General features: G+C 35.5%; 1 protein-coding gene across 1 annotated transcript; it reads left to right on the top strand.

Annotated features, from left to right (window-relative positions):
- The first annotated feature begins 5,088 nt into the window (after nt 1-5,088).
- On the top strand, nt 5,089-15,882 carry LOC134537665 (uncharacterized). Its single transcript, XM_063378352.1, has 3 exons — nt 5,089-7,005; nt 7,132-7,272; nt 9,867-15,882. The coding sequence occupies exons 1-3, from the start codon at nt 6,764-6,766 to the stop codon at nt 12,127-12,129; spliced, it is 2,646 nt and encodes an 881-aa protein (XP_063234422.1). The 5' UTR covers nt 5,089-6,763; the 3' UTR covers nt 12,130-15,882.
- The last annotated feature ends 7,532 nt before the right edge of the window (nt 15,883-23,414 follow it).

Below are 23,414 nucleotides of genomic sequence, written 5' to 3'. Positions count from 1 at the left end.
TTGTCCCGTTACGCACATTGTCCCGTTGCGCTTTGTCCCGTTGCGCTCATTGTACGCTTGCGCCCCATCTATCTCTCTTCCACTCGATTGGAACAACCATAGATTTGACTTTTTCGAGGACATTAAACTTGAAACACTCCCATTCGTTTCCTATTTTTCCTATCATCGTCCTATCCTTAAAAGAATAACACAGATTGGAAGAAGTTAAATAGCAAACATGTATAAACGTTATAGTTAAAATAATATGTTCGTTAAAGTAATAAATATATTTGAATTAATGAGTGCAAATAAAATTAAATTTATCAATCAAATTGTAGATTTCATTTCACTCCTTCTTTGTATCCATAAAAAATAGTGATAATTCAATAAAAATGATTCAATTTTATTCATAAAAGTATGCAATTATTTCATCAATGTTTTGTTATGACGTTGTCACGTTAAAATATCGTCCGTAAACTGACTTTACAGACAACCAATTTTTTTTTCTTCAGAATATGTTTTTTTTGGGCATAAAACGCCCAGTATGGATTCTTGAAACTTACTCAAGGGACTTGCATTACACCTGGTATCTTCACTTCTGCGCCATGTGTCAACATCGGCGACATTAAACACGGTGAGGGACAATAAGGTAAAAAATGGTGTTCTGACGGAATTCCATTAGCTGATGGAAGGGCAGTACTTCTGTTAAAAAAATAATAATAATAATCTTGGTCATAGTAACGTCCGTCACGTTTTCCACATACGAAAAATTCCGTGTTCGGCGGGAGGCGGTTGATCTGGCCATTAAACGACCTTCAGCTCGAGACACACACCGATGAGACAAATAAACTGCATGGTGAATAATGTAGCAATTTTATTTGAGTTTTTTGGGATGTAAGTTATATATTTTTTTTTAAATTAACGAGTTCCTTTAAAGTTCTCCAAATGTTCTGTGCGAGTCAGATGCGTCTTTGATCACAAGATAAGTTGGGTTCCCTCCTTGCCGAAACTTTCGCGACGCGATGAAACCCGATGAGGAATGCATTGAATTTGTGACATCTTCAAAGTTCATGATGATAGCGAAATAAGGTGTTCAAAAATCAAAAGTATTTTAAGGCATTACGTGCGTTTTTTACGTATCCTGAACATGGTAAAACTACACTGACGTGTAAAGGAAGAATCTACTTCAAATAAACTTAGGGTTCTTCGTAGGTCCAGATAACTATAGATATGAGCATGATATACCCCGTATTTGGACTCCTGAGTTGTAAACAGGAAAAAACACTCAGTTGGAAGGAAGATCAGTGTTTCTGCCGTAGACTGAAAAAAGCGTTTGGAAGATTTTGTGTGAATACTTCGAGTGTTTTTCTTTTCCAGTTTGCATTAGAATTATGTATATTTTACGAATGTATCGGAAAATTTACAACCATTTTGTAACCACGGTCCTTCGTGAAGTCGAGGTGAAAATTTCTTAACAGTGTAGCGACTAGACCTAGATGCTGCCAAACTATAATAGTTCCACGGAGTGGCGGCACAGATCTCGCTGACCCGACACACTTAACTCACAATGCGTGCCGTCGGATGGACAAAGCGCCTCTGTTACTTGGCTCCAATTTCTGCCCGAGAGAAAATGTCTGCTTCGTCATCGTGAGCTTCGCGCAGTGTCTGACTTACTCTCGTTATTATTGGTTAACTTTTTCGTTTAGAACCTTTTTTTTTTAATTATTTTGCTGCAATTTTTAATGAAATAAATATATAACAGAGCCGTATCCCACGTTGCGATGCGTTCTGTTCGTTAGTTTTTTTTTTTTTAACTATTGTAAATTAAAAGGGTAAATTGTTTTTGTGCAATTTATGTTTTGTCAACATTTGTGTTCTCTGCGCCATTTTAGAAAGTACGTGTAATTAATCATTGATTTATTTCTTGAGAATTTTCAAGCATTCCGTGACGAATTAGTGTTACAGGTTCTCTCGGAGAAAGTACATACAGCAGTTAATTTTGAAGTTAGTACATTTCTCTTGGGATAAGTAGAAGTTATTTTGGAGTTAGAGAAGTTATTCTGGAAGCCTTGTTTAGGAAAAAAAACGTAGTTGAAGTTATATTAATTTTGTTCTTAAGAAATCTTTTGTGAGGTTTCTTTTATACGTGTTTAAATGTTTGACTTTTTAAAACAGTAGGCATAAGCAGCACACGCATCTTAGACGGTAAAACAACAATTGCAATGACATTATATACGTTATTAGAATAACTAGCAGATCCAACACACATAATTATGGGACCAGGCAAAAATAATTAAGAGATCAGACAAGATGAGTTTTCAGCAGCAGTATGTGCTACAAACAGTATATCGACAGTCCGTCGCCACAGGGGCAGAATGCAACGTTTCTTGCAGACATCAACAGGACGCAGGGTGTCATTTCAAGACTATCCGTAATAGTCTCCACTCAGGTGGCCTCTGTGCACTTAGGCCCTGTGTGTGTCCCAGTAACACGAGAGCAACGTACAGCCAGTACACTGTTACAAAATGCAGAAAATTTACGGACTTTTTTAACGAAGAAATCACCTAAAATAAAACGAAGACCTTTACTATAGTTTCAGATATCATCGGTCTTCGTAGAAACAACTGCGTATTTCGAATCCCGAGTTCTGTCTTCCGTTATAAATAGAGTAAACACACAAGCCGAAGAAATAATTGAGTTTTTGCAGTAGTCTTGATAAGTTTTCGTATGACTGTGTACCAAGGATAATTCTTGTGGATTCATTTTCGAAGTGAGTGAACTTAGTGCCCATAAATCTACGAAGATAACCATAAATTAGCAAAGATCTCTTGAATAATTTGTAACCAGGTAAATTTTTTAACAGTAGAAACTGGACGGAGGAATATCGTGGATGGCGGCTCGCCGAATGGAGATCCGTTCTGTTCTCCTACGTGCTCTCATCTGGAGGGGAAGTGGAACACGAAACAAAACCCTTCAAGTATTTGGTTTTAATCCTCTAATTATTGTTTTCTGATCCCCTAATAATGATTTTCAGATCTCCTAATTATTTTGACCAGTTTATGTTCATTGTCAGGAAGGCTCAATCCTTTTTTTTTTCCTGTCGCCCTCATAATTAATAGCCATGCAGTGGCTGCAGCAATACGAGATAGTACAGGTTTAAGCTGCTTTCTTTCTCTTGTTTTAACTAAAGTTTTTTTTTTTTTTTTAAAATGTATAAAATGATTTTTAAAATTTGGTTCGAATATGTTTTTGGAACATTTTTATTGATAGCACGGAACCCGCAAAGAGCTATTTATTAATGTTTATTTAATGTTTGGGGCATCTTCAAATAGGCCTTCACGTCTGTATGAGACCGTTTGAACGCTTAAGGCTAAGATCCTTAGTTTTGCAGCCTCCAAGAAAATTATTTCTCCCATGAATATCGTAGTAGATAAAAAAATTAATAAACAGTAGAATTGTAAATAAAACTTTGGATTTTGTAAATATGATGATGAAAATTTTCTCAAAAAATTCTTTCTTATTTAATTTTAATTTAGAAATTTTCAAAACTAAATATTAGGTATATATTTAAACGGTACACGGCTGTTACTTTGCACACAACTTAAGGGAGGTACAATGAACAATTCTTCGGTTTAATTTTTTTAATACAACGTACAGAATTTAAATAATCTGAGTACAAAATATTGTGATTTAACTGTCACTTGCCGCTGATGAAAGGAACGAGTTCAACAGTTTGCCGCTAGAGCTCCGGTTAGTTCCGAGTTTACTCACTAGATGCCTCGAATATCGCAGGAGTTCAGGCGGGAATATTATCGCTTCGAAACGGTCAAAACACAACACTAGTATCAGCAATAGTAAGTGGACGTGTATTTAAAATGAAGCACAGCAGGAAATGGAAAGAAGCCCATCGACGCCAACTTGAGTAAGTATTTTTATGTACTTGTTCTACATTGTAATCACATATTGTATTTTTTTTCCCCGGAAAAGTAATTCCAGTCCATTCATATGTATATATTTATGTTATATATATTTATATTATTAGCCGTTTTATTGGTTTAGAGTTTAAAGAATTTATTAATTTATAACTAGCGGTAATTTTTTTTTAAATAATTACATTACCCTTTTCTTGTACATACTGTGTTGGTGTTAAAATCAATGGCATTATATTAAAAATCCCTTTCGCCCGTATATTTTGTAGTATTTATTTATTTGATAAAGGTTTGAGATAGTATTTCGAATTTTTATAAAAAATTAAGACGTATATATTATATAGCGTAGTTACTCAAACAATGATTTTTTTTTGTTATTTCACCCATTGCAGTGATGCTTGGTTATATAAAAATTTAAAAATATGAATATTCTTTTAATGTGATACATGTTTCCTAGTAACTGCAACACCTGAAATTAAATAACAAATTGATATAGCAATGAAAGAGATTGTGTTTATTCAATATTTCCCCATAGTTTTTTGCTATAGCGAAAATTAAGGATAACTCTGCAATGATTGGGTGTATCTAAAATTGTTTCAGACAAAATTTTTTGATAACGTTTATAAGATTTACAAACAGTTAGAACATATTCGATGGTGTGCCTACTAAGGGAGCAATGATTTTTTTTTGTCAATTCCTGTTTAACCCCTGCAAAAATGGTTCGTCTAATCAAAAATTGTTTCCGACAAAAGATTTAGTTAAAAAATTACAAGGTTTTTGAAGAATTAGAACGGATTCGATAGTATGCATAATAAGAGAGTTACGATTTTTTTGGTCCGAAACACTTTAATTTTTACACCCCTTGCAGTTATGGTTGGTCGTATCAAAAACTTATTCAGACAAAAGTTCTTCCTATTTTTTCCTTTAAGCTTTATGTTCACACGGATGCGATATGCATCATATTATGGAAGTTGTTGCGATTTTTCTGTTAAAAAAAACCTTCCCCATTTCTACCCCTATGGACTGATTTTGTCCATTGACGAACTCGATCGAGATTTTCCATTACTTGATTTTATGTATCAGTTTGGAATTGATGTGCGAAAAATTACGGCAGTTATCGTGTTCATAAAATTGTGATATATATATATATATATATATATATATATATATATACATACATACATACATATACATATAACTTTAGAACTGATGATGGTTATGGGTTTCTTGGACTATGAAACGTAAAACTACATAAAATCTTTCAGGAAGTCGCACCGCTGGTACGTTTAAATTCTATATTTTTTTTAATGATTTTTCCTTACGTATTTGAAATTTTCTAAAGAAAGTAATGTAAGGAATAAGAATTAGATACAAAATGCACGTTTTATATGCCATAAAAAAACATTGGTGTGCTAAAACAAAATGAATGCAAACAAAACAAATATCGTAGCAGGACTGTATTTGATACGGGGGAGTTTAGACTAGGAAATCAAATTTGTATAAATGAGTGCATACGTATTAGTCCGCGGCAATTATTATATAGTTATCGATGGTTTTCATGCATTCTACGCGGCACAAACATATTATGAATTTTTAAACTTAAGTACTTACTTAAAAATTCCATTTGAGTTGTAACTGTTCGTTCTAACCTGGGAAATACAACCTAAATGACAAGACAAATCATATTACATGTCGTACATCGTTCCATTAAGTCAAAGTTTATAGTATATTCCTATAACAAATGCGTATATAAAATACAGTATGTAATGCACTCAAAACAAGCAGGCCATTTAGAAAAATTTTATTTTCTGTTGACAGTTTACGTGCACAAAAACATAACATTTAATCGTCTCTGGCACGTTATGAGATTAAGTTTATTTTAGATACTTCCTCTTTCGAAAAAAACAAACAAACAATTTCGTCACATACTGTTTTTTTCTTCTGATTCCAGCAATCCTTCAACTCATTGTCTTACAGAATACCAACATTTCATTACAAGTTTTTCGCTGAAATGGCCCATTATTAAATTAAATCTTGACTAATTTTATAAAAAAAATATTTAACCATAATCACGATGATATCCGTGTATGTAAACAGTTACGTAACACTACAAATGTGAAAATGTACCCACACACAAACGAAATTTCGTTTTGTAGCATAAAGATTAATACAGTAGATAAATATTTTTCAAGTTTAGTTTTGTTATATTTACTTTTTATTTCCGAAGGTACAACTACTGTTTGCAAAAATAATGAAAAAAAATTAAGTACTATTAAAGAGCATCTACAGGTTTAAAATTTGCCAAATGTAATACTATATGAATTCTGAGCAACATATTAAGTTATTGACAACATCTTTTATAGTTACGTAAAATTCAGTTACATGCTAAAGGTGGTTCAGAATAGAATTCAAAATTCCAAAGACAGTTTAAGCATTTTTAAATACAAATGCGTAATTAATCACATAAAAAACATGTTAGACATTTTACCGTGCCACCTATTGGTCGAAACTTATGCTATAATGTGTAGTAAATAAATCAAAATTTCCGCAAAAATTGCTATAAGTGCACCCAGAAAAAACCTTAAACAATTCGAGAGTAAAATCAACAAACAAAAACCACTTAACTCAGAAATATTTTAAAAAATATTACAGATGAAAATAGACAACAGAGAGATTAATGATTAATGGACTAAATCTAGGCAAACAGCAGATGAATCACAAAAAAAAGAAGGGGGGGGGGGGACAGGCTATTTTTAATTAAATAGTTTCCTTTAAATAAATTTTTAATAAATCTTAAACTAGCAAACTTAATGAATATTAAAGCAAAGGCAAATTAAAATTCTTTAACTACTCTAATGAATTATATTATTTCACTTAGGCTTGCAACATTAGCGAGAAAAAAGAAGAAGCTGGGGTTGACACAGAACCCTCTGCCTGCTGGTGATGGTCCTGCAACACCAACCTTGCCAGAGAGCACAGGCGGTGAAAGTTCGGTCCCCACAGTGCCAGATGTAACCACCATGGCGTCTTCAGTGGCGGCGTGTACATCACGCAACACTGATGACAGTACACATACTCTGTCCGATGACTATCAAGGGTAAGCTTTACACTTACATATCTTGTTTGTGATATGACAGGTAAATTTAGAATTCATGTGATAATACTCATATGAATAAAAATTATTGTATGGGCTATGTTTCTTAAAAGGGAATAACTCTTCTAGGAATGATGACCTTCCTCCGCTGATAGTGGTTTACGAGCCTCCATTGCCACAGACAGATCCGGGACTCAGTATGTTAGAGGGTCGAATGATGGTTGACGTTCGTCACTTCATGGTGCAATGCCGTCTTCTGGAGAGACACAGGTAAAAATTGTTTTATGTAAAATTGAGTTATTTAGATTTTTTTCCACTACTGTTTACCGCCTTCTGAACGTTTAACCGGCTGGAAGGTTGAAAATTCTTCTACAAACTTATTGACTTCATTAGTTAGTAAGTAAATAGGATAGATATGTAACAATACCGATTTAAATTAATAAATGTTGAAAATAAAAGGAAAATATATTTGAGCCATATTGACGAGGAGAGATAAATAGCCAATGTAATCACAGCTAACGCATATATCGAGTGAACTGTGGTGGAGCTACTTACAAACGTAGTAAGCCTTTATTCGATAAGAGGTTAAACACTATAGTGGAAAAAAAATTGCACACCATGTAAAATTTTCATCGGGGAAAGATGGACTTTTGCCCCAACAAACAAAAAAAATAATTACCATGCTAAAAAATTACAGGGTTCCATTTTTATCGTATAGTTTTACACTAAGCAATGCAAAGTTGAATTGCAGTACGAACAATATTATGTTTTTCTTTTAATTTCATACCTTTGGCAGCCGCGCAAAGGAACCCCCCTGCGCGCCGAGCGGACCAGCCGCCTACGGCCACTTCCTCCCCTAATTATTTAGTTATGTATATAACGATACAAAAATAAGGGCCAATCTCTCGATGCTGTCGTTCAACAATGGATTTTTCACTACCCAAGCATTTATTGTATCACTAACCCCTAGCAGTTACACATTTTCGTTAGTTATACAAGTTCGTTAGAAACACAATTACAAGGCAGTGGCGATTCTTTTTTTTTTTTTTTTTTTTTTTTTGCTTTTGGGGTCTGTAAAATTTTGTTTGTAAACAAATATTGGCCAGAAAGAATTATATATTTTTCAATTTAACTTCCGCTACATTATTTGCAACTATAAATGATCATAGAAACATAAGTTCCACGTGCGCGCACACACAACAAGTGAAATGAGGAGTTTTAGCAAATAAACATTGAGGTAATTTTCCAAAATACAATTTTAAAGACCTTTATACTGTGTTCTTACATTTGCAGTTAGATTTATTTAAATTCTTTGGCAAATGTTACAATTTAAAAACTTTGTTTACGTATGTCCAGTTATTTTTTTAGGTAATTTTATTTGTTACAAGAAACCGAAGACCTTGCTGAAGTAAAATTATTATGTATAGAAATTGTGTTTAAATGGGTGTGTAATACTTAGATGAAATTGATACAGAATTATATGAAATAAAATTCTATTGTTTTACCAGCCTTTGAGCTTTCTGGCTGACGTGAAATTGTTATAATTAAACTTAGGGCCTAAATTTAGAATTGCTCGAATATGCAAAAAGTAATTCACTCGCTCACACAATGGCCTATACAAATTCCAACCCACTGTCAAAAGGGCTGGAAACTTTAAATTTGGGTCGCAGCCTCAATGATGAAAGTGGGAAAAGTACCAATTTTTATTTTCTAATTACTAAAAAAATAAAATTAAAAAGTAGGCACGCACCTTTAAAATCGGTGTATACCTTCTTTCGGAAGAACGTTGTTGCAGAAATTTTTTAAGAAACATAGTAAAAGGAACAAGATAAATATATTTTTTAATAATTTAAAAACGTAATATTCTAATTGTGCATATTCTTGTTACTTATAAGAAGATAGCATCATAACATTTGCACGCTTGGCTTACGACAGTTGGACGTGCCAACGTGTCTGCCGATATGGCGATAGTACCTATCTGTTCTACGAGTAAGTAACATTTTAATACCTCAACGTAAATATCCAATTTATTTTTTATTAATTTTTTATTATTAATTTTTTGGAGGTGAAGACGATGACGATCGAAATAGTGTTTTACTATACCATGATGTGTAAGAGGGCAAATGCGCGAATAAATGTGGCCATGGCCATATGGCTTCTTGCAGCACAGTGAAATGCAAATGAAAATTGTATCCTTTTCTTGAACAACATTTCAGACTTACATTAAAATAGCATAATTTTTAAGCATGTAAAATGTATATCTGTTCGAGCCATGTCACAATTATTTTTTTATTTAATTGTGACATGCACATCAACAGTTTGGGAAAACTGTAGTGGTGTGCATGTTATTATATTGATAAGTACAAAGATAAAGAAGCTTCTGTTCATATTCAAAAATTAGCGAACCTACTGGCATGTAAGTTTATCTCTTTCATTTTATTCTGTTCACATGTCACTCGACAGAGCTCAGGAGCTGCTAAGATTATTGTGTATGGTGAAACGAGGTAACACCCGTACTGATAACTTGACCACCTTACCTCAGTGCACTTCAACGTACATTTACGTAAATATAGAATAATCTTTTATCACAAAGAGTCGGGCAGATCTTTCAGGATTCACTGCAAGCTATTTATGTTCGATTTTAACGACAGTAGTTTGGATGTATGCAATATTATGCTGTTAGAGCAGTTGTATGAAATTAATAAAATCACAACCTAACAGCTTGAGTACCAATGTATAGCAGTAGTTATAGCTAAATTGCCGATGCTAGTAAAAAATTGTCTTGTTTATTGTGTGAAAGCCAAACGGGTAACAAATGTTTTTGGGAGATGTTACCAGAAATTATTATTATGTTGGTTTTACAGGTGTCCCATTTCATCTTCAGGAACATATTTTCTGGAAAGTGTCAACAGGTACGGTCTGCTGACAAATTTTAAATTTAAGTGCACTCACTGCAATCAAGAGCAGCAGTTCAAATCTGAGCCTGTGGAATGCCTTCCAGTGGGAAGAAAAAGAAAATGCAAAATCGATACCAACTTAGATATCAACGATAAGATTGTTTGGGGCGCAATTTCGGTTGGTCTAGGCTACGGACCATTGTATGAACTATTGTCACTAATTGATATGCATCCTATGAGCCCGGGTTGCTTTTCTTATCACGAGAACAGAATCGGAGAGCACTGGAAGGCAATGTTGCAGAAGGAAATGGAAGATGCTGCACTGGAAGAGTTCTCTATGGCGAAAGATGATGGACGCATCTGTATGGTTGGAAATGAGGAATATGCTTGGACCATAGGAATTTTGGATGGAGGTTGGAGCCAAAGATCCTATGGTCATAGGTATTCTGCTAAGTCTGGATGTGCTATAATAATTGGCTTCTACACTAAGAAATTGTTATTCCTTGGTGTGAGAAACAAATATTGTACCGCATGCATTCAGAGCGAACGGATGGAAAAGGAACCCACGCCTCACCTGTGTTTCCGGAACTGGACTGATTCTTCCACTGCAATGGAGGCAGACATTATAGTGGAAGGTTTCCGGTTCTGTGAAGCCAAGTACAAACTTCAATTTAAGAAGTTTGTTGGTGATGGGGATTCAAGTGTGCATGCAGCCATAGTTGCAAATGTTTCGTACGGAAGAGATGTTGAAAAGATTGAATGTGCTAACCATGTCGTGAAGAATCTCAAAAAGAATCTTTATGCCATAGCCAAGGGCATCCATATGCGGCATCTCAGCCAGTCGAAAATCAAAGCCCTCTGTCGCTGTGCAAGAGGTTGTATCAGCAACTGTGGGGGTGATGCTATGCTACTTCAATCAACACTTCTAAATGTGCCCAACCATGTGTTTGGAGACCATAAGTTATGCAATTTAGATGTGTGTGAGAGAGCTGGTAAAACAGCAAATCCCTGCAGTTATGACGCATTGCCTCGTGAATTGATTGTGGGAATCAAACAAGCTTTTGACCGAGTGAGAGCAAAGTCACAAGCACTTGTAATGGATCTCACAACCAACCAAGCAGAAATGTACATGTCATTAGTTGCAAGGATGGCTGGCGGTAAGCAGATAAACCGTTCACAGCAGGGGTCTTACAGCCGTAGGGCTACTGCTGCTGGTTTGTCTTTCCAACTTCGCTACAAATGGCATGGACAAACTATGAAGGCGATCACAGGTCACAGCCCTGGAGTGACTGTGAAGCGATTAATGGCAAAAAGACAGAAACAGCAGGCGAACTGTAGGCGAAGGTTGGATATGAATCCGCATGTACCACGGAAATCGGAATCATTTAAACCACAGGGTGATAAGAGCTATGGTCCTCATGCAACTCAGCCTCCAGCTTCTGGTCTTGAACTAGAAATTCTGACTGAGTCTGTGATGAGAAGCATAGAGCTTACAGTGCAAGAAAGGAATGATCTGGAGGTGCAGACACGAGATCAAGGAAGCAGTCAGTTGTGGATGAAGGAGCGGAGAAAACGAGTCACTGCTTCCTTTTTCGGACGTGTCTGTAAAATGAGGGAAAATACTTCGTGTAAAGTGACAGTGGAAGCGATTGTGTACAGTCGTGTATTGGAGAATGCTGCCACAATACATGGTCTAGCAAACGAGCGCATAGCTGTCGCTTTATACGAAGAACAAACAGGCCATACTGTTAAACAATGTGGTCTCTTCGTTGACCTTCAGCATTGCTTTCTTGCAGCTTCTCCTGATGGTTTAGTTGATGAAGATGGTTTGGTGGAGGTGAAATGTCCATACTCTGCAAGGGAACTTAACCCTTTAGATGCAGCAATGCAGCTGAAAACGTTCTTTTGCAGAGTTGTCGACGGCGAGCTTTGCTTGAATCGCTCTCACAATTACTACTATCAAGTGCAAGGGCAATTACACATCACACGAAGAAAGTGGTGTGATTTTGTCGTTTGGACAACGAAAGGCATTTCAATAGAAAGAATTGTGAGAGATGATTGTTTCTGGCTTGACAAAATGGAGTCAAAATTGTTGCGATTTTTTAACAACTGCTTGTTGCCAGAGCTTGCTGATCCATGTCGTCCCAGGGGACAACCGATTCGTGAGCCAGAATATATTATACAGGCACAAGAAAGTCGTTCAAAGAAACGCAAAATTTCAGATGTGTGAATTTTGAGAGACAGAAATTGTGTGGCTGACGAGAACTCTTTTTTTTAATTTGATACAGTGATGCTTTATATCTGATAAAAAAATTCTAATTATTGTTTACTTCTCATGCTTGTACAAATTGAACAGTACTGTAAATGTATTTGATGACATAAGCAATAGTAAGTTATTAGCTGATATTGAATACAAACATTTTTTTTCATGACTACAAAAAATAAGGTTCTCTGGTTGGCGAGTGATTATATTATACTAATGTCAAAAAGATGTTATCGGGAAAAAATAAATGAAGTTATTTTATACCACTGATTCACTACCCATAAAATCAAACTGTAACGTCTTTGCAACTAGTATCTCATACAAGAAATATATAACATATTCGTGCTTCATTTTGTATAAAAATAAAACACATATATAATATCGGGAGACAGCCTTGAAAATCGTGCATATCACCAACATGGCCAATCAGACTCACAGTCATGTTTACGATAGCAAGACAGCTAGCAAACCAGTTCAGTTTATATGCAGCTTAACTGAAAAATTTATTCAATATTTTCGGGGTGGTTTTACGCTCAAAATTAATACAAAACCAAATCAGCAATCCTTGTATTATCATTTATAATACTACAAAATATCTTCCATTTCCTTCGAATTGTATTGAGCACTAAAGTATTGATTTACTTTTGGCCCAGATTTTATTCGACGATACTCTGTAGAGTTTAGCTTGTTTGCATTCTTTATTTATTAGGTTTAAATCATGGCCAAATTTATTGAAGTGTAACACAAATTATATATTTGTGTGTGCCTGGTTAGGAATTTGTATGATGTACTTACTAGAAAAACTATGTCATATCAGTGTAATAGTTGTACCCTTACAAGCGTTGAATATTTATGAAACATTTTATTTCTTTTGTTTTTAAAGCCGCAGACTTGTATTTTATTTATTGCATTTAGACAACAACATGCGTCCGTGTTTTCTACATTGCACGCTCTGTAATATTTTGAATGTTATAGTAATTTTTGCTTTTTAAAATCTGTGATTTATGTGCAGTAGAATGATTTGTAATTTATGATTATTTCTTTTCATATTTTTAATGAGCCATTTGCTAATATTATATACACTTCTCCATTTATTATAATAAACACATATTCCATTATTGGAATTATTTCAGAATGGGAATCACAAGACTACAAAAACTATTCTCCTGCATAAGAAAGGTGATAATACCAGTAAAGAAAATTATCGTCAGAGAGCAATTACGTCTTATATTTAGGGACACCTGTATTTCGCTAATACATTTCGTGTCAAGGTATTTAACAAAACACTGTAGATTTTTCTTGTAATTATTGGCTGTGGTCGGTGAAGGCTGTTTTCCCGCACTTGACGGGGCCAATGAGGACGTAGTTACCGTACTGCTGCACGCCCGCAATTCGCCAAACCTCTAAGAAAAAAAAGCTACAGTTATGTGTGAAATAGCCTGACACGAGATGTATTCACGAAATACAGGTGTCCTTAATTATATCGAAAAATATTTGAACATTGTATGATAATTTTAAGTATGAAAAGTACAAAATACTTTCAAATTTAATACATGGTTTTACATCAACTCTAAGCACTAAAACCCATACTGCTTATTATCTACAAAATAAACCTATACACGGCAACTGATTATGAATCAGTTGAGTTTTTTTTATAAAGCATCTAAGGCCTTGATTGTATAAATATATTGTTGGATAAATTAACTAAACTAGGAATACTATAAAATGCACAAAAATAGAAGAGTTTGATCTCAATGACATAAAGCATAATTTATCTATTTAGCACAGCCTGTATAATTGCTTCCCCATTGTCAAGACTAAAATTAAAAAAAACTGCGAAAGAAGCAGTATAAAATATCTATCTCATTATCTTTGCGGGTGACTCAAATATCATACAAACAAAACGAAACGCAAGAAAGCATATTTTAAACACTGTAAATAACTTAGATTTTAAATAAAAGGATAATAATCAGTCTGTAAAATTTAGTTTTAACGATGAGTTGTAAACAGAACATCAAACATATATCATAGGTGTTACTGCGAACAGAGAACTCTCACAAACAATACAATTCCTTTCTGCGCAACCTGCAAGCTCCGGTACCTTCTGTAAAAAAAATATATAAATGTAAAACTTTTCCGGAAGTCGTACCATGGTAATGACTAAAATATGTAGCCTTACTTCTAAATCTAATTATCTAGAGAACAAATTGTATTACATTATTTTCATGATTTAAACGGTAGCAAAATTAACACCTACATACGAACAGAAGTTTGCTCTTTTATTCATTTTTTTAGTTACGTGATAATTTTTTTGAGTTATAAAGAAATCCAACTTAAACAGTAAAAAAGAAAGGCTTTTAATGAAAAAACCTACTCAGTCATTATAGATAACTGTTCAAACCATTTAAGATTCATCCTGTTACATAAATTTTTATATTCATATACATCTAATGTATACACATATCAGAAAAAAGGCAATAAATTGATATTAACTTCATTATCAAACTATAATAAAACACAAAATACACTTGCAGAGAACCACCAAATATATTGCGTAAGTGTTTCTGCAATGAGTTAAACTTTAAAATTGACTTTATTATTTCAAAAAAATAATTTAAAACTCCAAGCAAATGTAAGAACACGTCTTCTAGATATAATGTAAGATTATAATGCCGTGTCCGAATTCGCCTGAAGAATATACTTGTAGATACTTTGGAAGTGACTTTGCAAGACTGTCAGAAATGGACGTGAAGTATGTATGCTATGCAATACGCAAGTAAATGAGTCTATGTAATTCTCGCGTACTTGAAGTTGAAAATACTTCTTCATTTGAAATATTTTTGGTCATATTTTATATATCATTTAAATAATTTAAGAGGACGTAAAATAAATATAATTTATTTTGTATTTTACTGGTATCTATAAATAAATTGACAAAATTAATTTATGTATATGGATGTTTAAAACGAAGTTTCAACAAACACATGTACATATTTAGCCTACAGATCGTTACTACAAAACAAAAGTACAATAATAATGTATGTTGCCGTAAATTCACGTGACAGCGATGAAGTGTTAAAAAAAAAAGGACTAATTTCACATGCGTTTAAAAATAAAATCTAAACATCCTTTTCGGCTGGCTAAACATTGAACTTATCCGGATTCGTTAAAGGCAAGTGAAGTACGTAAGGTTGCAAACATGTAACTGCATTACTTTCTGATTAATTTTAATAAAATTATGCATATATCCAAAAAATGTTCAGTTAAAATTAGTATTGTATTGTATTGTATTTTATTTTATTGTATTGGTGTTTGTATCTGGGTATATTTTTATTGTGTGTTTAAGATTTATTGACTTTTGTGCCTCATGTACTTTTGGTGAAAAATGAAAATGTAATTATGTATTATTATCAGGGCCCAAAGCAAAACTATTTGTTCGTTGGCCGGAAATGAAATGTAGTTATACTTGTATATCTAAGAAAAATATTTGTATTTTGTATGAATGTAAGTATTTTATTATGTAAATTTTTATTACTTACAAATATTTCGTACTCATAATATCTAGTTTCCATTTGTCTTAAGACATAATAAAATGATATACTAAGCAAAAAATGTTTATTGGTTCGCAATTTTTCATTGTTACAATATTTTAAAATGAAAAATTTGCTATTCAGCAATATCAACTTCTAAAACGTGAGTAAAAATTATCATTAAATTATATCAATGGAATATTTATTGCATTAGTATTCCTTGCTCCTAATCACTTACTCTGGTTGATTACCTTCCTTATAACCTCAGTGATCTCGTAATTTATGTACACCTTTTTCCCACTAAGACGATTCAGGTGCAGATTCTGGAGCAGTGTTTTTTTTTTTTATGTACGGATGTGCCAATAAATCCATCAGTTTGGTGGTGGTGTTGGGGGGGGGGGGATAATACTACTCTTAAAATATCACTTTATCTGTATGCACGATAAAATATCCTTGGTTAGCTCCCTCCGAAATATTCTTATACAACCTATGACGTGTAGCCTACTCCTTAGATATTTTAAAACACGTTTGATTGCGTAGAGAAGGCGATTCTTCGAGTATGTGGCCCTTTCATAATTAAATTATTATTATTATTATTATTAGTTACAACTGATGTTTATTTCGAGCCTCTTTGACATCCAGTTCATACATAAAAAACGAACTACCAGTGATGCTTGACGTCACCAGTAGGAATAGCGTGAAGGAGCTCCTCATTTCGCCAGACGCGACTGGCATACACAAGTATTTATATTGCAATAATAAATTACTAAATGATAGTTTAATTTTCGAAAATATGATTATATTTTTTACAAGAAGTACGAATGCCAGGACATTTACTAATAACGTTTTTAAACATCACATATAAAAAAAAAAGTGTAATCAAAAGCCACAGGTCAGCTAAAAAAGCAAACAAAAACTTTTTTCTAGCTCTAGCCTCATGTATACATACATAAAAACATAATACATTTAAAACACTAAAATTAATGCAATAACCTGCAATATTTTGAAGACAGATATTCAGCTACAAAAAATTATCCGATAGTATAAAAAGTTCGCCTGTGTATATATATATATATATATATATATATAGTTGCACAGAAAAATACAGTTCTAATCAGATATCAATATAGCAAATAATACCGTTTTGCAACATAAAGTCATGCTATTAGATGGTCAACGTTCAACTGTTTGTATAATACACATACGCACACACCTGTGACAAAATGTGGAAAAAAAAAATAATTTTGTAGAAGCGCAATACCTTTGTAGTACTCAGTTAAAAATTATTATTTTTTTTACAGGGGCAGGAAAACTACATTACTGGCCAGTTTATTTGAATGTAGTGGTTAGCTGTGAACGAGCGTTCTTGCAAAAGAGACCAAATCTGACAGTTTTGGCCACATAATCACCGCAGTAAAACATACAATTTGTATATCGTATATGTGTAGTGCACCAAATTAATATTTATTATAATTACCTTGGGTTGCACTCGGTTACGTACAGGTTTCTAACTGAAATGTACCAAAAATAGTAATATTTATTCCCTTGCGCTTTGTTGAGGATCGAGTAGTCTTGAGTGGGTGTGGTGGAAAGGGACAGAATGGCAAAGGGATTGGAAATCTAAATGCTCGCCGAGGCAGAGTACACTCTTCCCCCACCCCCCTCTTCCAGACCTGTCGTAAACATGACACCCCGCTGGGAGATAAGAATTCTGAGAACAGCGTCCTCTTTCCACCCCCCCCCCCCCCCCCCATCCTTTTTCAGCGCGTCGCTACATCGTTCAGCCGTACTACTAGTGCGCTCTGTTGAGGACAAAGATAACTACGCGTGTCTTTGCCAGCTCGCGAGAAACTCAGGATCTTAGCCTTAATGTGCTGTAATAACCCAACGCCAGCAATTAGTTTTTGCGCTAATGTGTATTTGTCACGTTGGTGTCATTTATACATACAACATCAGCAGCGCAATTTCGGGGCCTCGTGTAGCCGGCTGATTCTTTCTCCGGGCTCCAGTGGCGTGGCTAGAAGAGTTGTGGGGGGTGAAGAGGGGGGGGGGGGGGGCGTGCGTTAATAAAGATTGATAATTCGCGAGAGCCGGAAAGCGTTGATTCGGCAGCGCAATTAGCGGCGCGCTATCGCTTTGAATCAAGGGAACCGCCGACTTGCTCCTGGCTTCCGCGACGAGCGAATACCCCGCGCGCCGCTGAAAGCTGGCGTCCCGTTGGTAATTACGGTGATGATGATTCTCCTCGTTTCGCTTCGGAACAAGGGATGATTACCGTGATTACCACTGCTTGACCACATGCAGTCGCAAAGGCAACGGTAGATAAGGGACAGAGAAGTTGGCCTACCTGATAATGAATGAGTTTGCTTGAATGCGCGCAAGGAAAGGAATGCTGTCTTTGAACCTTAATTTTGTTTATTTAGTTTCAAGCTTAAATGTTGACTTGCATCTACTTTATCAGAATGTCAAGCATTTTAAAATGTTATATATAAAGGGGTTCGCTCCTATAACCGTGGCATATATTTATGACCGTCGAATGGGTGCCTGAACGCACTAAAATCTTGTATGTCCGGTCGCCTTCAGGCAACCGTAACTCGTAGAAGTGACCGACATTTGTATTTGGTCCGTGCATACTCACGAAATATGATTGTTCTGAGAAGGAACGGTAAAATTAGTTATTTATTTAGATCTAATAAATCGCAACGTGGAAATTATAGGTTTGTACCTGAGCATGATCGCATAGTAATTCCCCGTGGTGGGGGGGGAAATGGGGGGGGAGGGGGGTTCGCACAGGATATCGTTTGTCACGGAAAATAAATCAACCGTCGTGTTTTGTATTTTGTAGTTCGAGTAAGGGAAGGGGGGGAGGGGTGTTTAGTTCCTCTTCGACCGCAGGGGGCGAATAGTGTCGAGTCACACGCGGTAACGAGGCGTGCTGCGTGCGACTCCCGTAACGGTCAACCCCCCCCCCCCCCCCCACCCCACCCCTTCCTTCCGGACGTAGAATTTGGTCGGCTTCCGAAGTGTTTCCCAGCTCCCCCCCCCCACCCCCCCTCAAGCACAATACCTAATACCTTTCTTCAGCCAGCAGGCGCCGACAGGTGTTGACCACAACGACATGTCCGCTCTTGCCAGCCGCCACGCCAGCGTTATCCGCTGTCCGTAATAATTGTGGAGTTCCCGGGCTTTTTTTTTTATGGAAAGGAGGGAGGGAGAGACGTGAAAGTAAAATAAAAACTCCCGAAAAATTATAATACTTCGGGGGTGCTTCTTATCATAGTTCATCATCTCCCGTAAAAGCGTTATTATTATTTTTTTAAAATTCAGTCCAGAAGAATAAATTTACTAGGGATGAAACGCTGCAGGTATTCGGGAAATTAGGTACAAAAATTGAAGCATCTAGTCGGAAGTTTAAATATAAACGCAGTGAACCCTAAAACACTGAATTCAGAATTTTTTTTTTTTTTTTCACAAAAAACCCCTTACTCCACGACCACCTTGTCGTCTTCGAAAAACGACTCGTTGCTTGGCTAGTGCCAAAAGCACGTCACGCGAACATAACTGATCCGTGAAGTCGAAAGACGATCCGGTATCTCTCGCGAGTGGAGTGCTTTTTTTTTTTTACTCGCCCATACAACTCTCGAAATCAGCTGAAGTATTTTTTTATTTTATTTATAATATATAATCCTTTTGCCAGTCCAATGGACACGAACTTTTATTTTAAGTTACTTAATGAGACTTTGTGTGTTGTGGCTATTCATATATTATTTTAACCAGTTCCTTAGCATCAAAACACCTGCACTGAAACACGATACATACAAAGTGCTATTAGATTTCATAACCAAAAATGCGTGCCTTGGTCAATGTCTAGACGATTTTTTTTTTCTCAGTTCTATTGGCAAAGAATAGTTTGATTATGAACCCAGTTGTAGAATAGGAGAATCAGTCTATATTATTACCTATTAGTTCTCGTTTTGCCTCTAGAGTACAGGCGTTTACATTGTAAAATAGAATACCATTTGTTTCAGTTAAACTTTTTGTTATTAAAAAATTATGAGAGTGAATTTTTACGATGCGCGCGCACCATGCAACGAAATTTTTTCAGTATAAAAAAATCTACATACAAATAAAATGTATATATTTGCTTTTAAATCTTATACTTTAGTGATTGATATTGAATGCTGGTCCATATCATTGAAAACATTTTTTTTAGTCTGAATATTAGTCATTGGCATTGTAACTAAAAACTTTTTCACATGTATATTTCCAAGTATATTTATAGAAGTGATGTTAGGTTATACTTATTTAGACGCGTTATGAAAATATGATGAGAATGAATTTTTTACGATGCGCGCGCAGCATACAACAAAAATTGGCAGAATAAAAATTATATGTGTTTTTAAATCATATACTTTAGTGATTGATATTTAATACTGGTCCATATAGTTAAAAATGTATTTATTATGAGTATTAGTTATATGAATTGTGTTTATAAAATTTACATTTTTATTTTCAAATTTATTTATATAAGTGAGGTTATGTTCCCGTGTGATTAATTTATTTGTATTATAAATTATTACAGTATTCAATAAATATTTAAAATTTATAAATTAGAATAAACATTTCGCATATTACTTGATTATCATTATTAATTAAATTTTTTCTCAATTATTTTTTCTAAAATAAATTATATTATTATCTTATCCACGTGTTTATATTAATATTGAATATTGAGTGTTTATTTAGTTTATTTTTATTTGATTAAATTTGTCTTTACCAGCCATATTTATTATACCACTCCAGTCCTTTCATTATTTTATTTCAATAAATTATTTGCATGCAAAATTAAAATAATTTTTTATTACGTTGAGTAAGTATAACTTCTAACGTGCGTACACGCACCCATTATTGTTTTTGCTTTAAACGATTGGGTAAACAACTACATGTTTTTCATATGTTTTATTTAATGCAAGAATAGAACCCAGCACCGCAGCTAGCAAGTCTGGAAGGAGTTTCAACCCATTCGTTCACAGGACGGGAACTTAAACTACAACAAAATTAAATTAAATATATTTGCTCCAAAGTTTTTTCCCTGTGACCGTTATCTCAGCACTCACTGCTGCTTACCTCCTCCTGCCGGGTTCTTATATTTTTGTACTTTTACCAGGAAAATCCTTGGAAACTCAGTTTCCAACTATGTCACTGTAGAACTGCAAGTCAGAGCTTTGTAAAGTTACACATGGTACAGAACTCTGCCTTGCAGTTTTACAAGGAATATCGTTGAAAATGAGTTTCCAAGAACTTTCCTTGTAAAAGTACAAAGTATTTTTTTAGAGTGTAGGGAAGGTAGGTAATTGGTTGTGCTTAATTATCCTATGTGTAGTTTATAGGCTTTGAAAAATCATTAATGCCCTTGATTATTGTAGGTTGTGGGATATAATAAGCTTGAATTGTGTTAAATTGTATAAAGAATCTTTGCCTTGGTTTTGTGGTCAGGGTTCTTACTACACATACAAATACACCACATATATTTATGTGTGTGTTTAAAAATTAAGTGCACAGTACACCTGCGGACGAGTCATGAGCATTCACAAACATTTGCTCCATAACTGAGTTTACATAATATTGTGAATATTGTCTTGAATGCCTTACGTAACTGTTTTAACTGAAAATGAGAAGCATGATCTTAACACAGTTGAGTACCATCAATTTTTGGCTTTGGAATTGTATACTTTTGACCACTTGAAAAGTCTTTTGAAAGTACTTGAGAGCACAACAGAAATGTCTTGAAGATATTCGGCGTTCCCGTGACGCAATTCAAGTGAGCACTTCTCGCATCACGCAGCTGTTAAAGACTCGGTAGCGCTTGGTCTTTACCGCTGCCGGCCGCTGGGAAGAAGTCCTCATCTGCGCGTCATGGTCCACGAATGCCCCTTCCTCGGAGCTTTGTAACGTCTCTTTTTTAGTTTCTTCTTCTTCGTGTCTGTCTCTCATTCCGGTCGTATTCTATGGACTTCATCACGCGGCATTCACCGGCCGGCGGGGGAGAGCCCCCCATGGGTGCAATTACTCGGTGTTGTGACTGCGTGCGGTGTCGTGGTGTCTTGGGTACCTCCGGGTACTGTCAGAGTCGGCGCAAGGGTCTCACTGTAGTTGATCGAGAGTCGGGTGCCACATGCCTTCTCTCAGGGGCGAGCGATCAAAAACCACATTGTGACGTATGCAGTGGCGTAGCGGTGTTTGATTTTTTTTTTTTGGGGGGGGAGGGGTTAGCCCATTCCGATCCCGAATTTATTTTTTTTAAGATACACTTCTTTAGACGCGTTATGAAAAAAATTTATGAGAGTTCATTTTTTACGATGCGCTTCAACCGTGCAACAAAAATTGACAGGATGGAAAAAAAAGGCTACATATAAATAAAAATTATATATGTGATTTTAAATCATGTATTGTATTGACTGATATTGAATACTGGTCCATATACCTTATTTAAAAAAAAAATTATTTATTGTGAAGATTAGTGATAGCAATTGTGTTTATAATTTTATTTTCAAAAACATTTTCAAGTAATTTTTTTTTTCGGAAAGTATATTTATGTTCCCTTAAATACTTAAATTCATGAGTCTTTCATGAAAATTTGTATAAAACTAGTAAGGTTCGGTATTTTAGCAGACGAATTTTTAGATATTCCAAGGCCAATCTCTATCATATTTAATGTCATGTTTTGCAACTGCATCCATTTTTTGAACAATAGCCCCTCCTTAAAAGTCTTCCTGAAGCCGCCAGTGGCCTACAGTTTTGTTGTAAACACATTAATTTTACACTGCAGCGATAAACAGATACATTATGTTTATGTGTGCGCACGCGTATACTCATGAGTAACTATACAACCATACATATATATTGTTACGAATGGGGGAAACAGGCTCGTAAAAATAACCCTATTAATTTTTATACAGTTTTATGTGCTACTAATATTTGCATTACTAATTAAAAATCACTACACTTAGTGTCTGTTCACAAATCAGTAAGTATCTGTCTAGTCCGCAGTTCGCACTCCTCGCTGGAGCCAGGCTCGACAGTGGTTCGCCCCTTGCCTCGCACCTGACCACACACACAGTTTCGCGCCACTCGGTCTCACTCGCACGGTCCCGTTGCTCTGCGACTGCGCCTCTCGCCGAACTCACACTTCACTCAACTCGCCTGTTGGAACTCCCCGCGGAGACCGGCGGCGTAGCCGCTTTTATACCCATTGGCCGTCTTTCTGGAACCGACTGGAGTGGTTGTGACGTGTCGCGTCATCCCGGGCCGAACCCGACGCTCGAAGCATCCAGAATAGCAGCGCATTATTCGTGCCACTCCACGCGGCGGCCACTGTAAGCCCGCGGGATTCCCAGGCCACTCAGGGACAGATAACAGCGGCGAGGAAGAAGGTCGCGGGGGCAGGGGGGTGGCGAGGTCCGGCCGCCCTAATCCCCTAAGGTATGCGCGCATGATGTCATTGGCCGTTCGGGCACACCGAAAAAAAATATATATATATGTTGCACACATATACCAGACTTTGTTTTTTGGAAGTGTGTGGAGTCCATGTTTATTATATACTATAAAAAACCTTTTTAACAAAATGTGTTCTAGCATAGACCTATTTGCTATAACAGCATTGTCAAAGGCTAAAAAATTATTGTGTTCTTAAGTTGCATATGTACATATAATACGAAAAAC

This window comes from Bacillus rossius, chromosome 12, assembly GCF_032445375.1.
Source record: "Bacillus rossius redtenbacheri isolate Brsri chromosome 12, Brsri_v3, whole genome shotgun sequence".
Taxonomy (NCBI): Eukaryota; Metazoa; Arthropoda; class Insecta; order Phasmatodea; family Bacillidae; genus Bacillus; species Bacillus rossius.
Note: the sequence above shows the minus strand (reverse complement) of the source record. Positions and strands in the feature narration are given on the sequence as shown.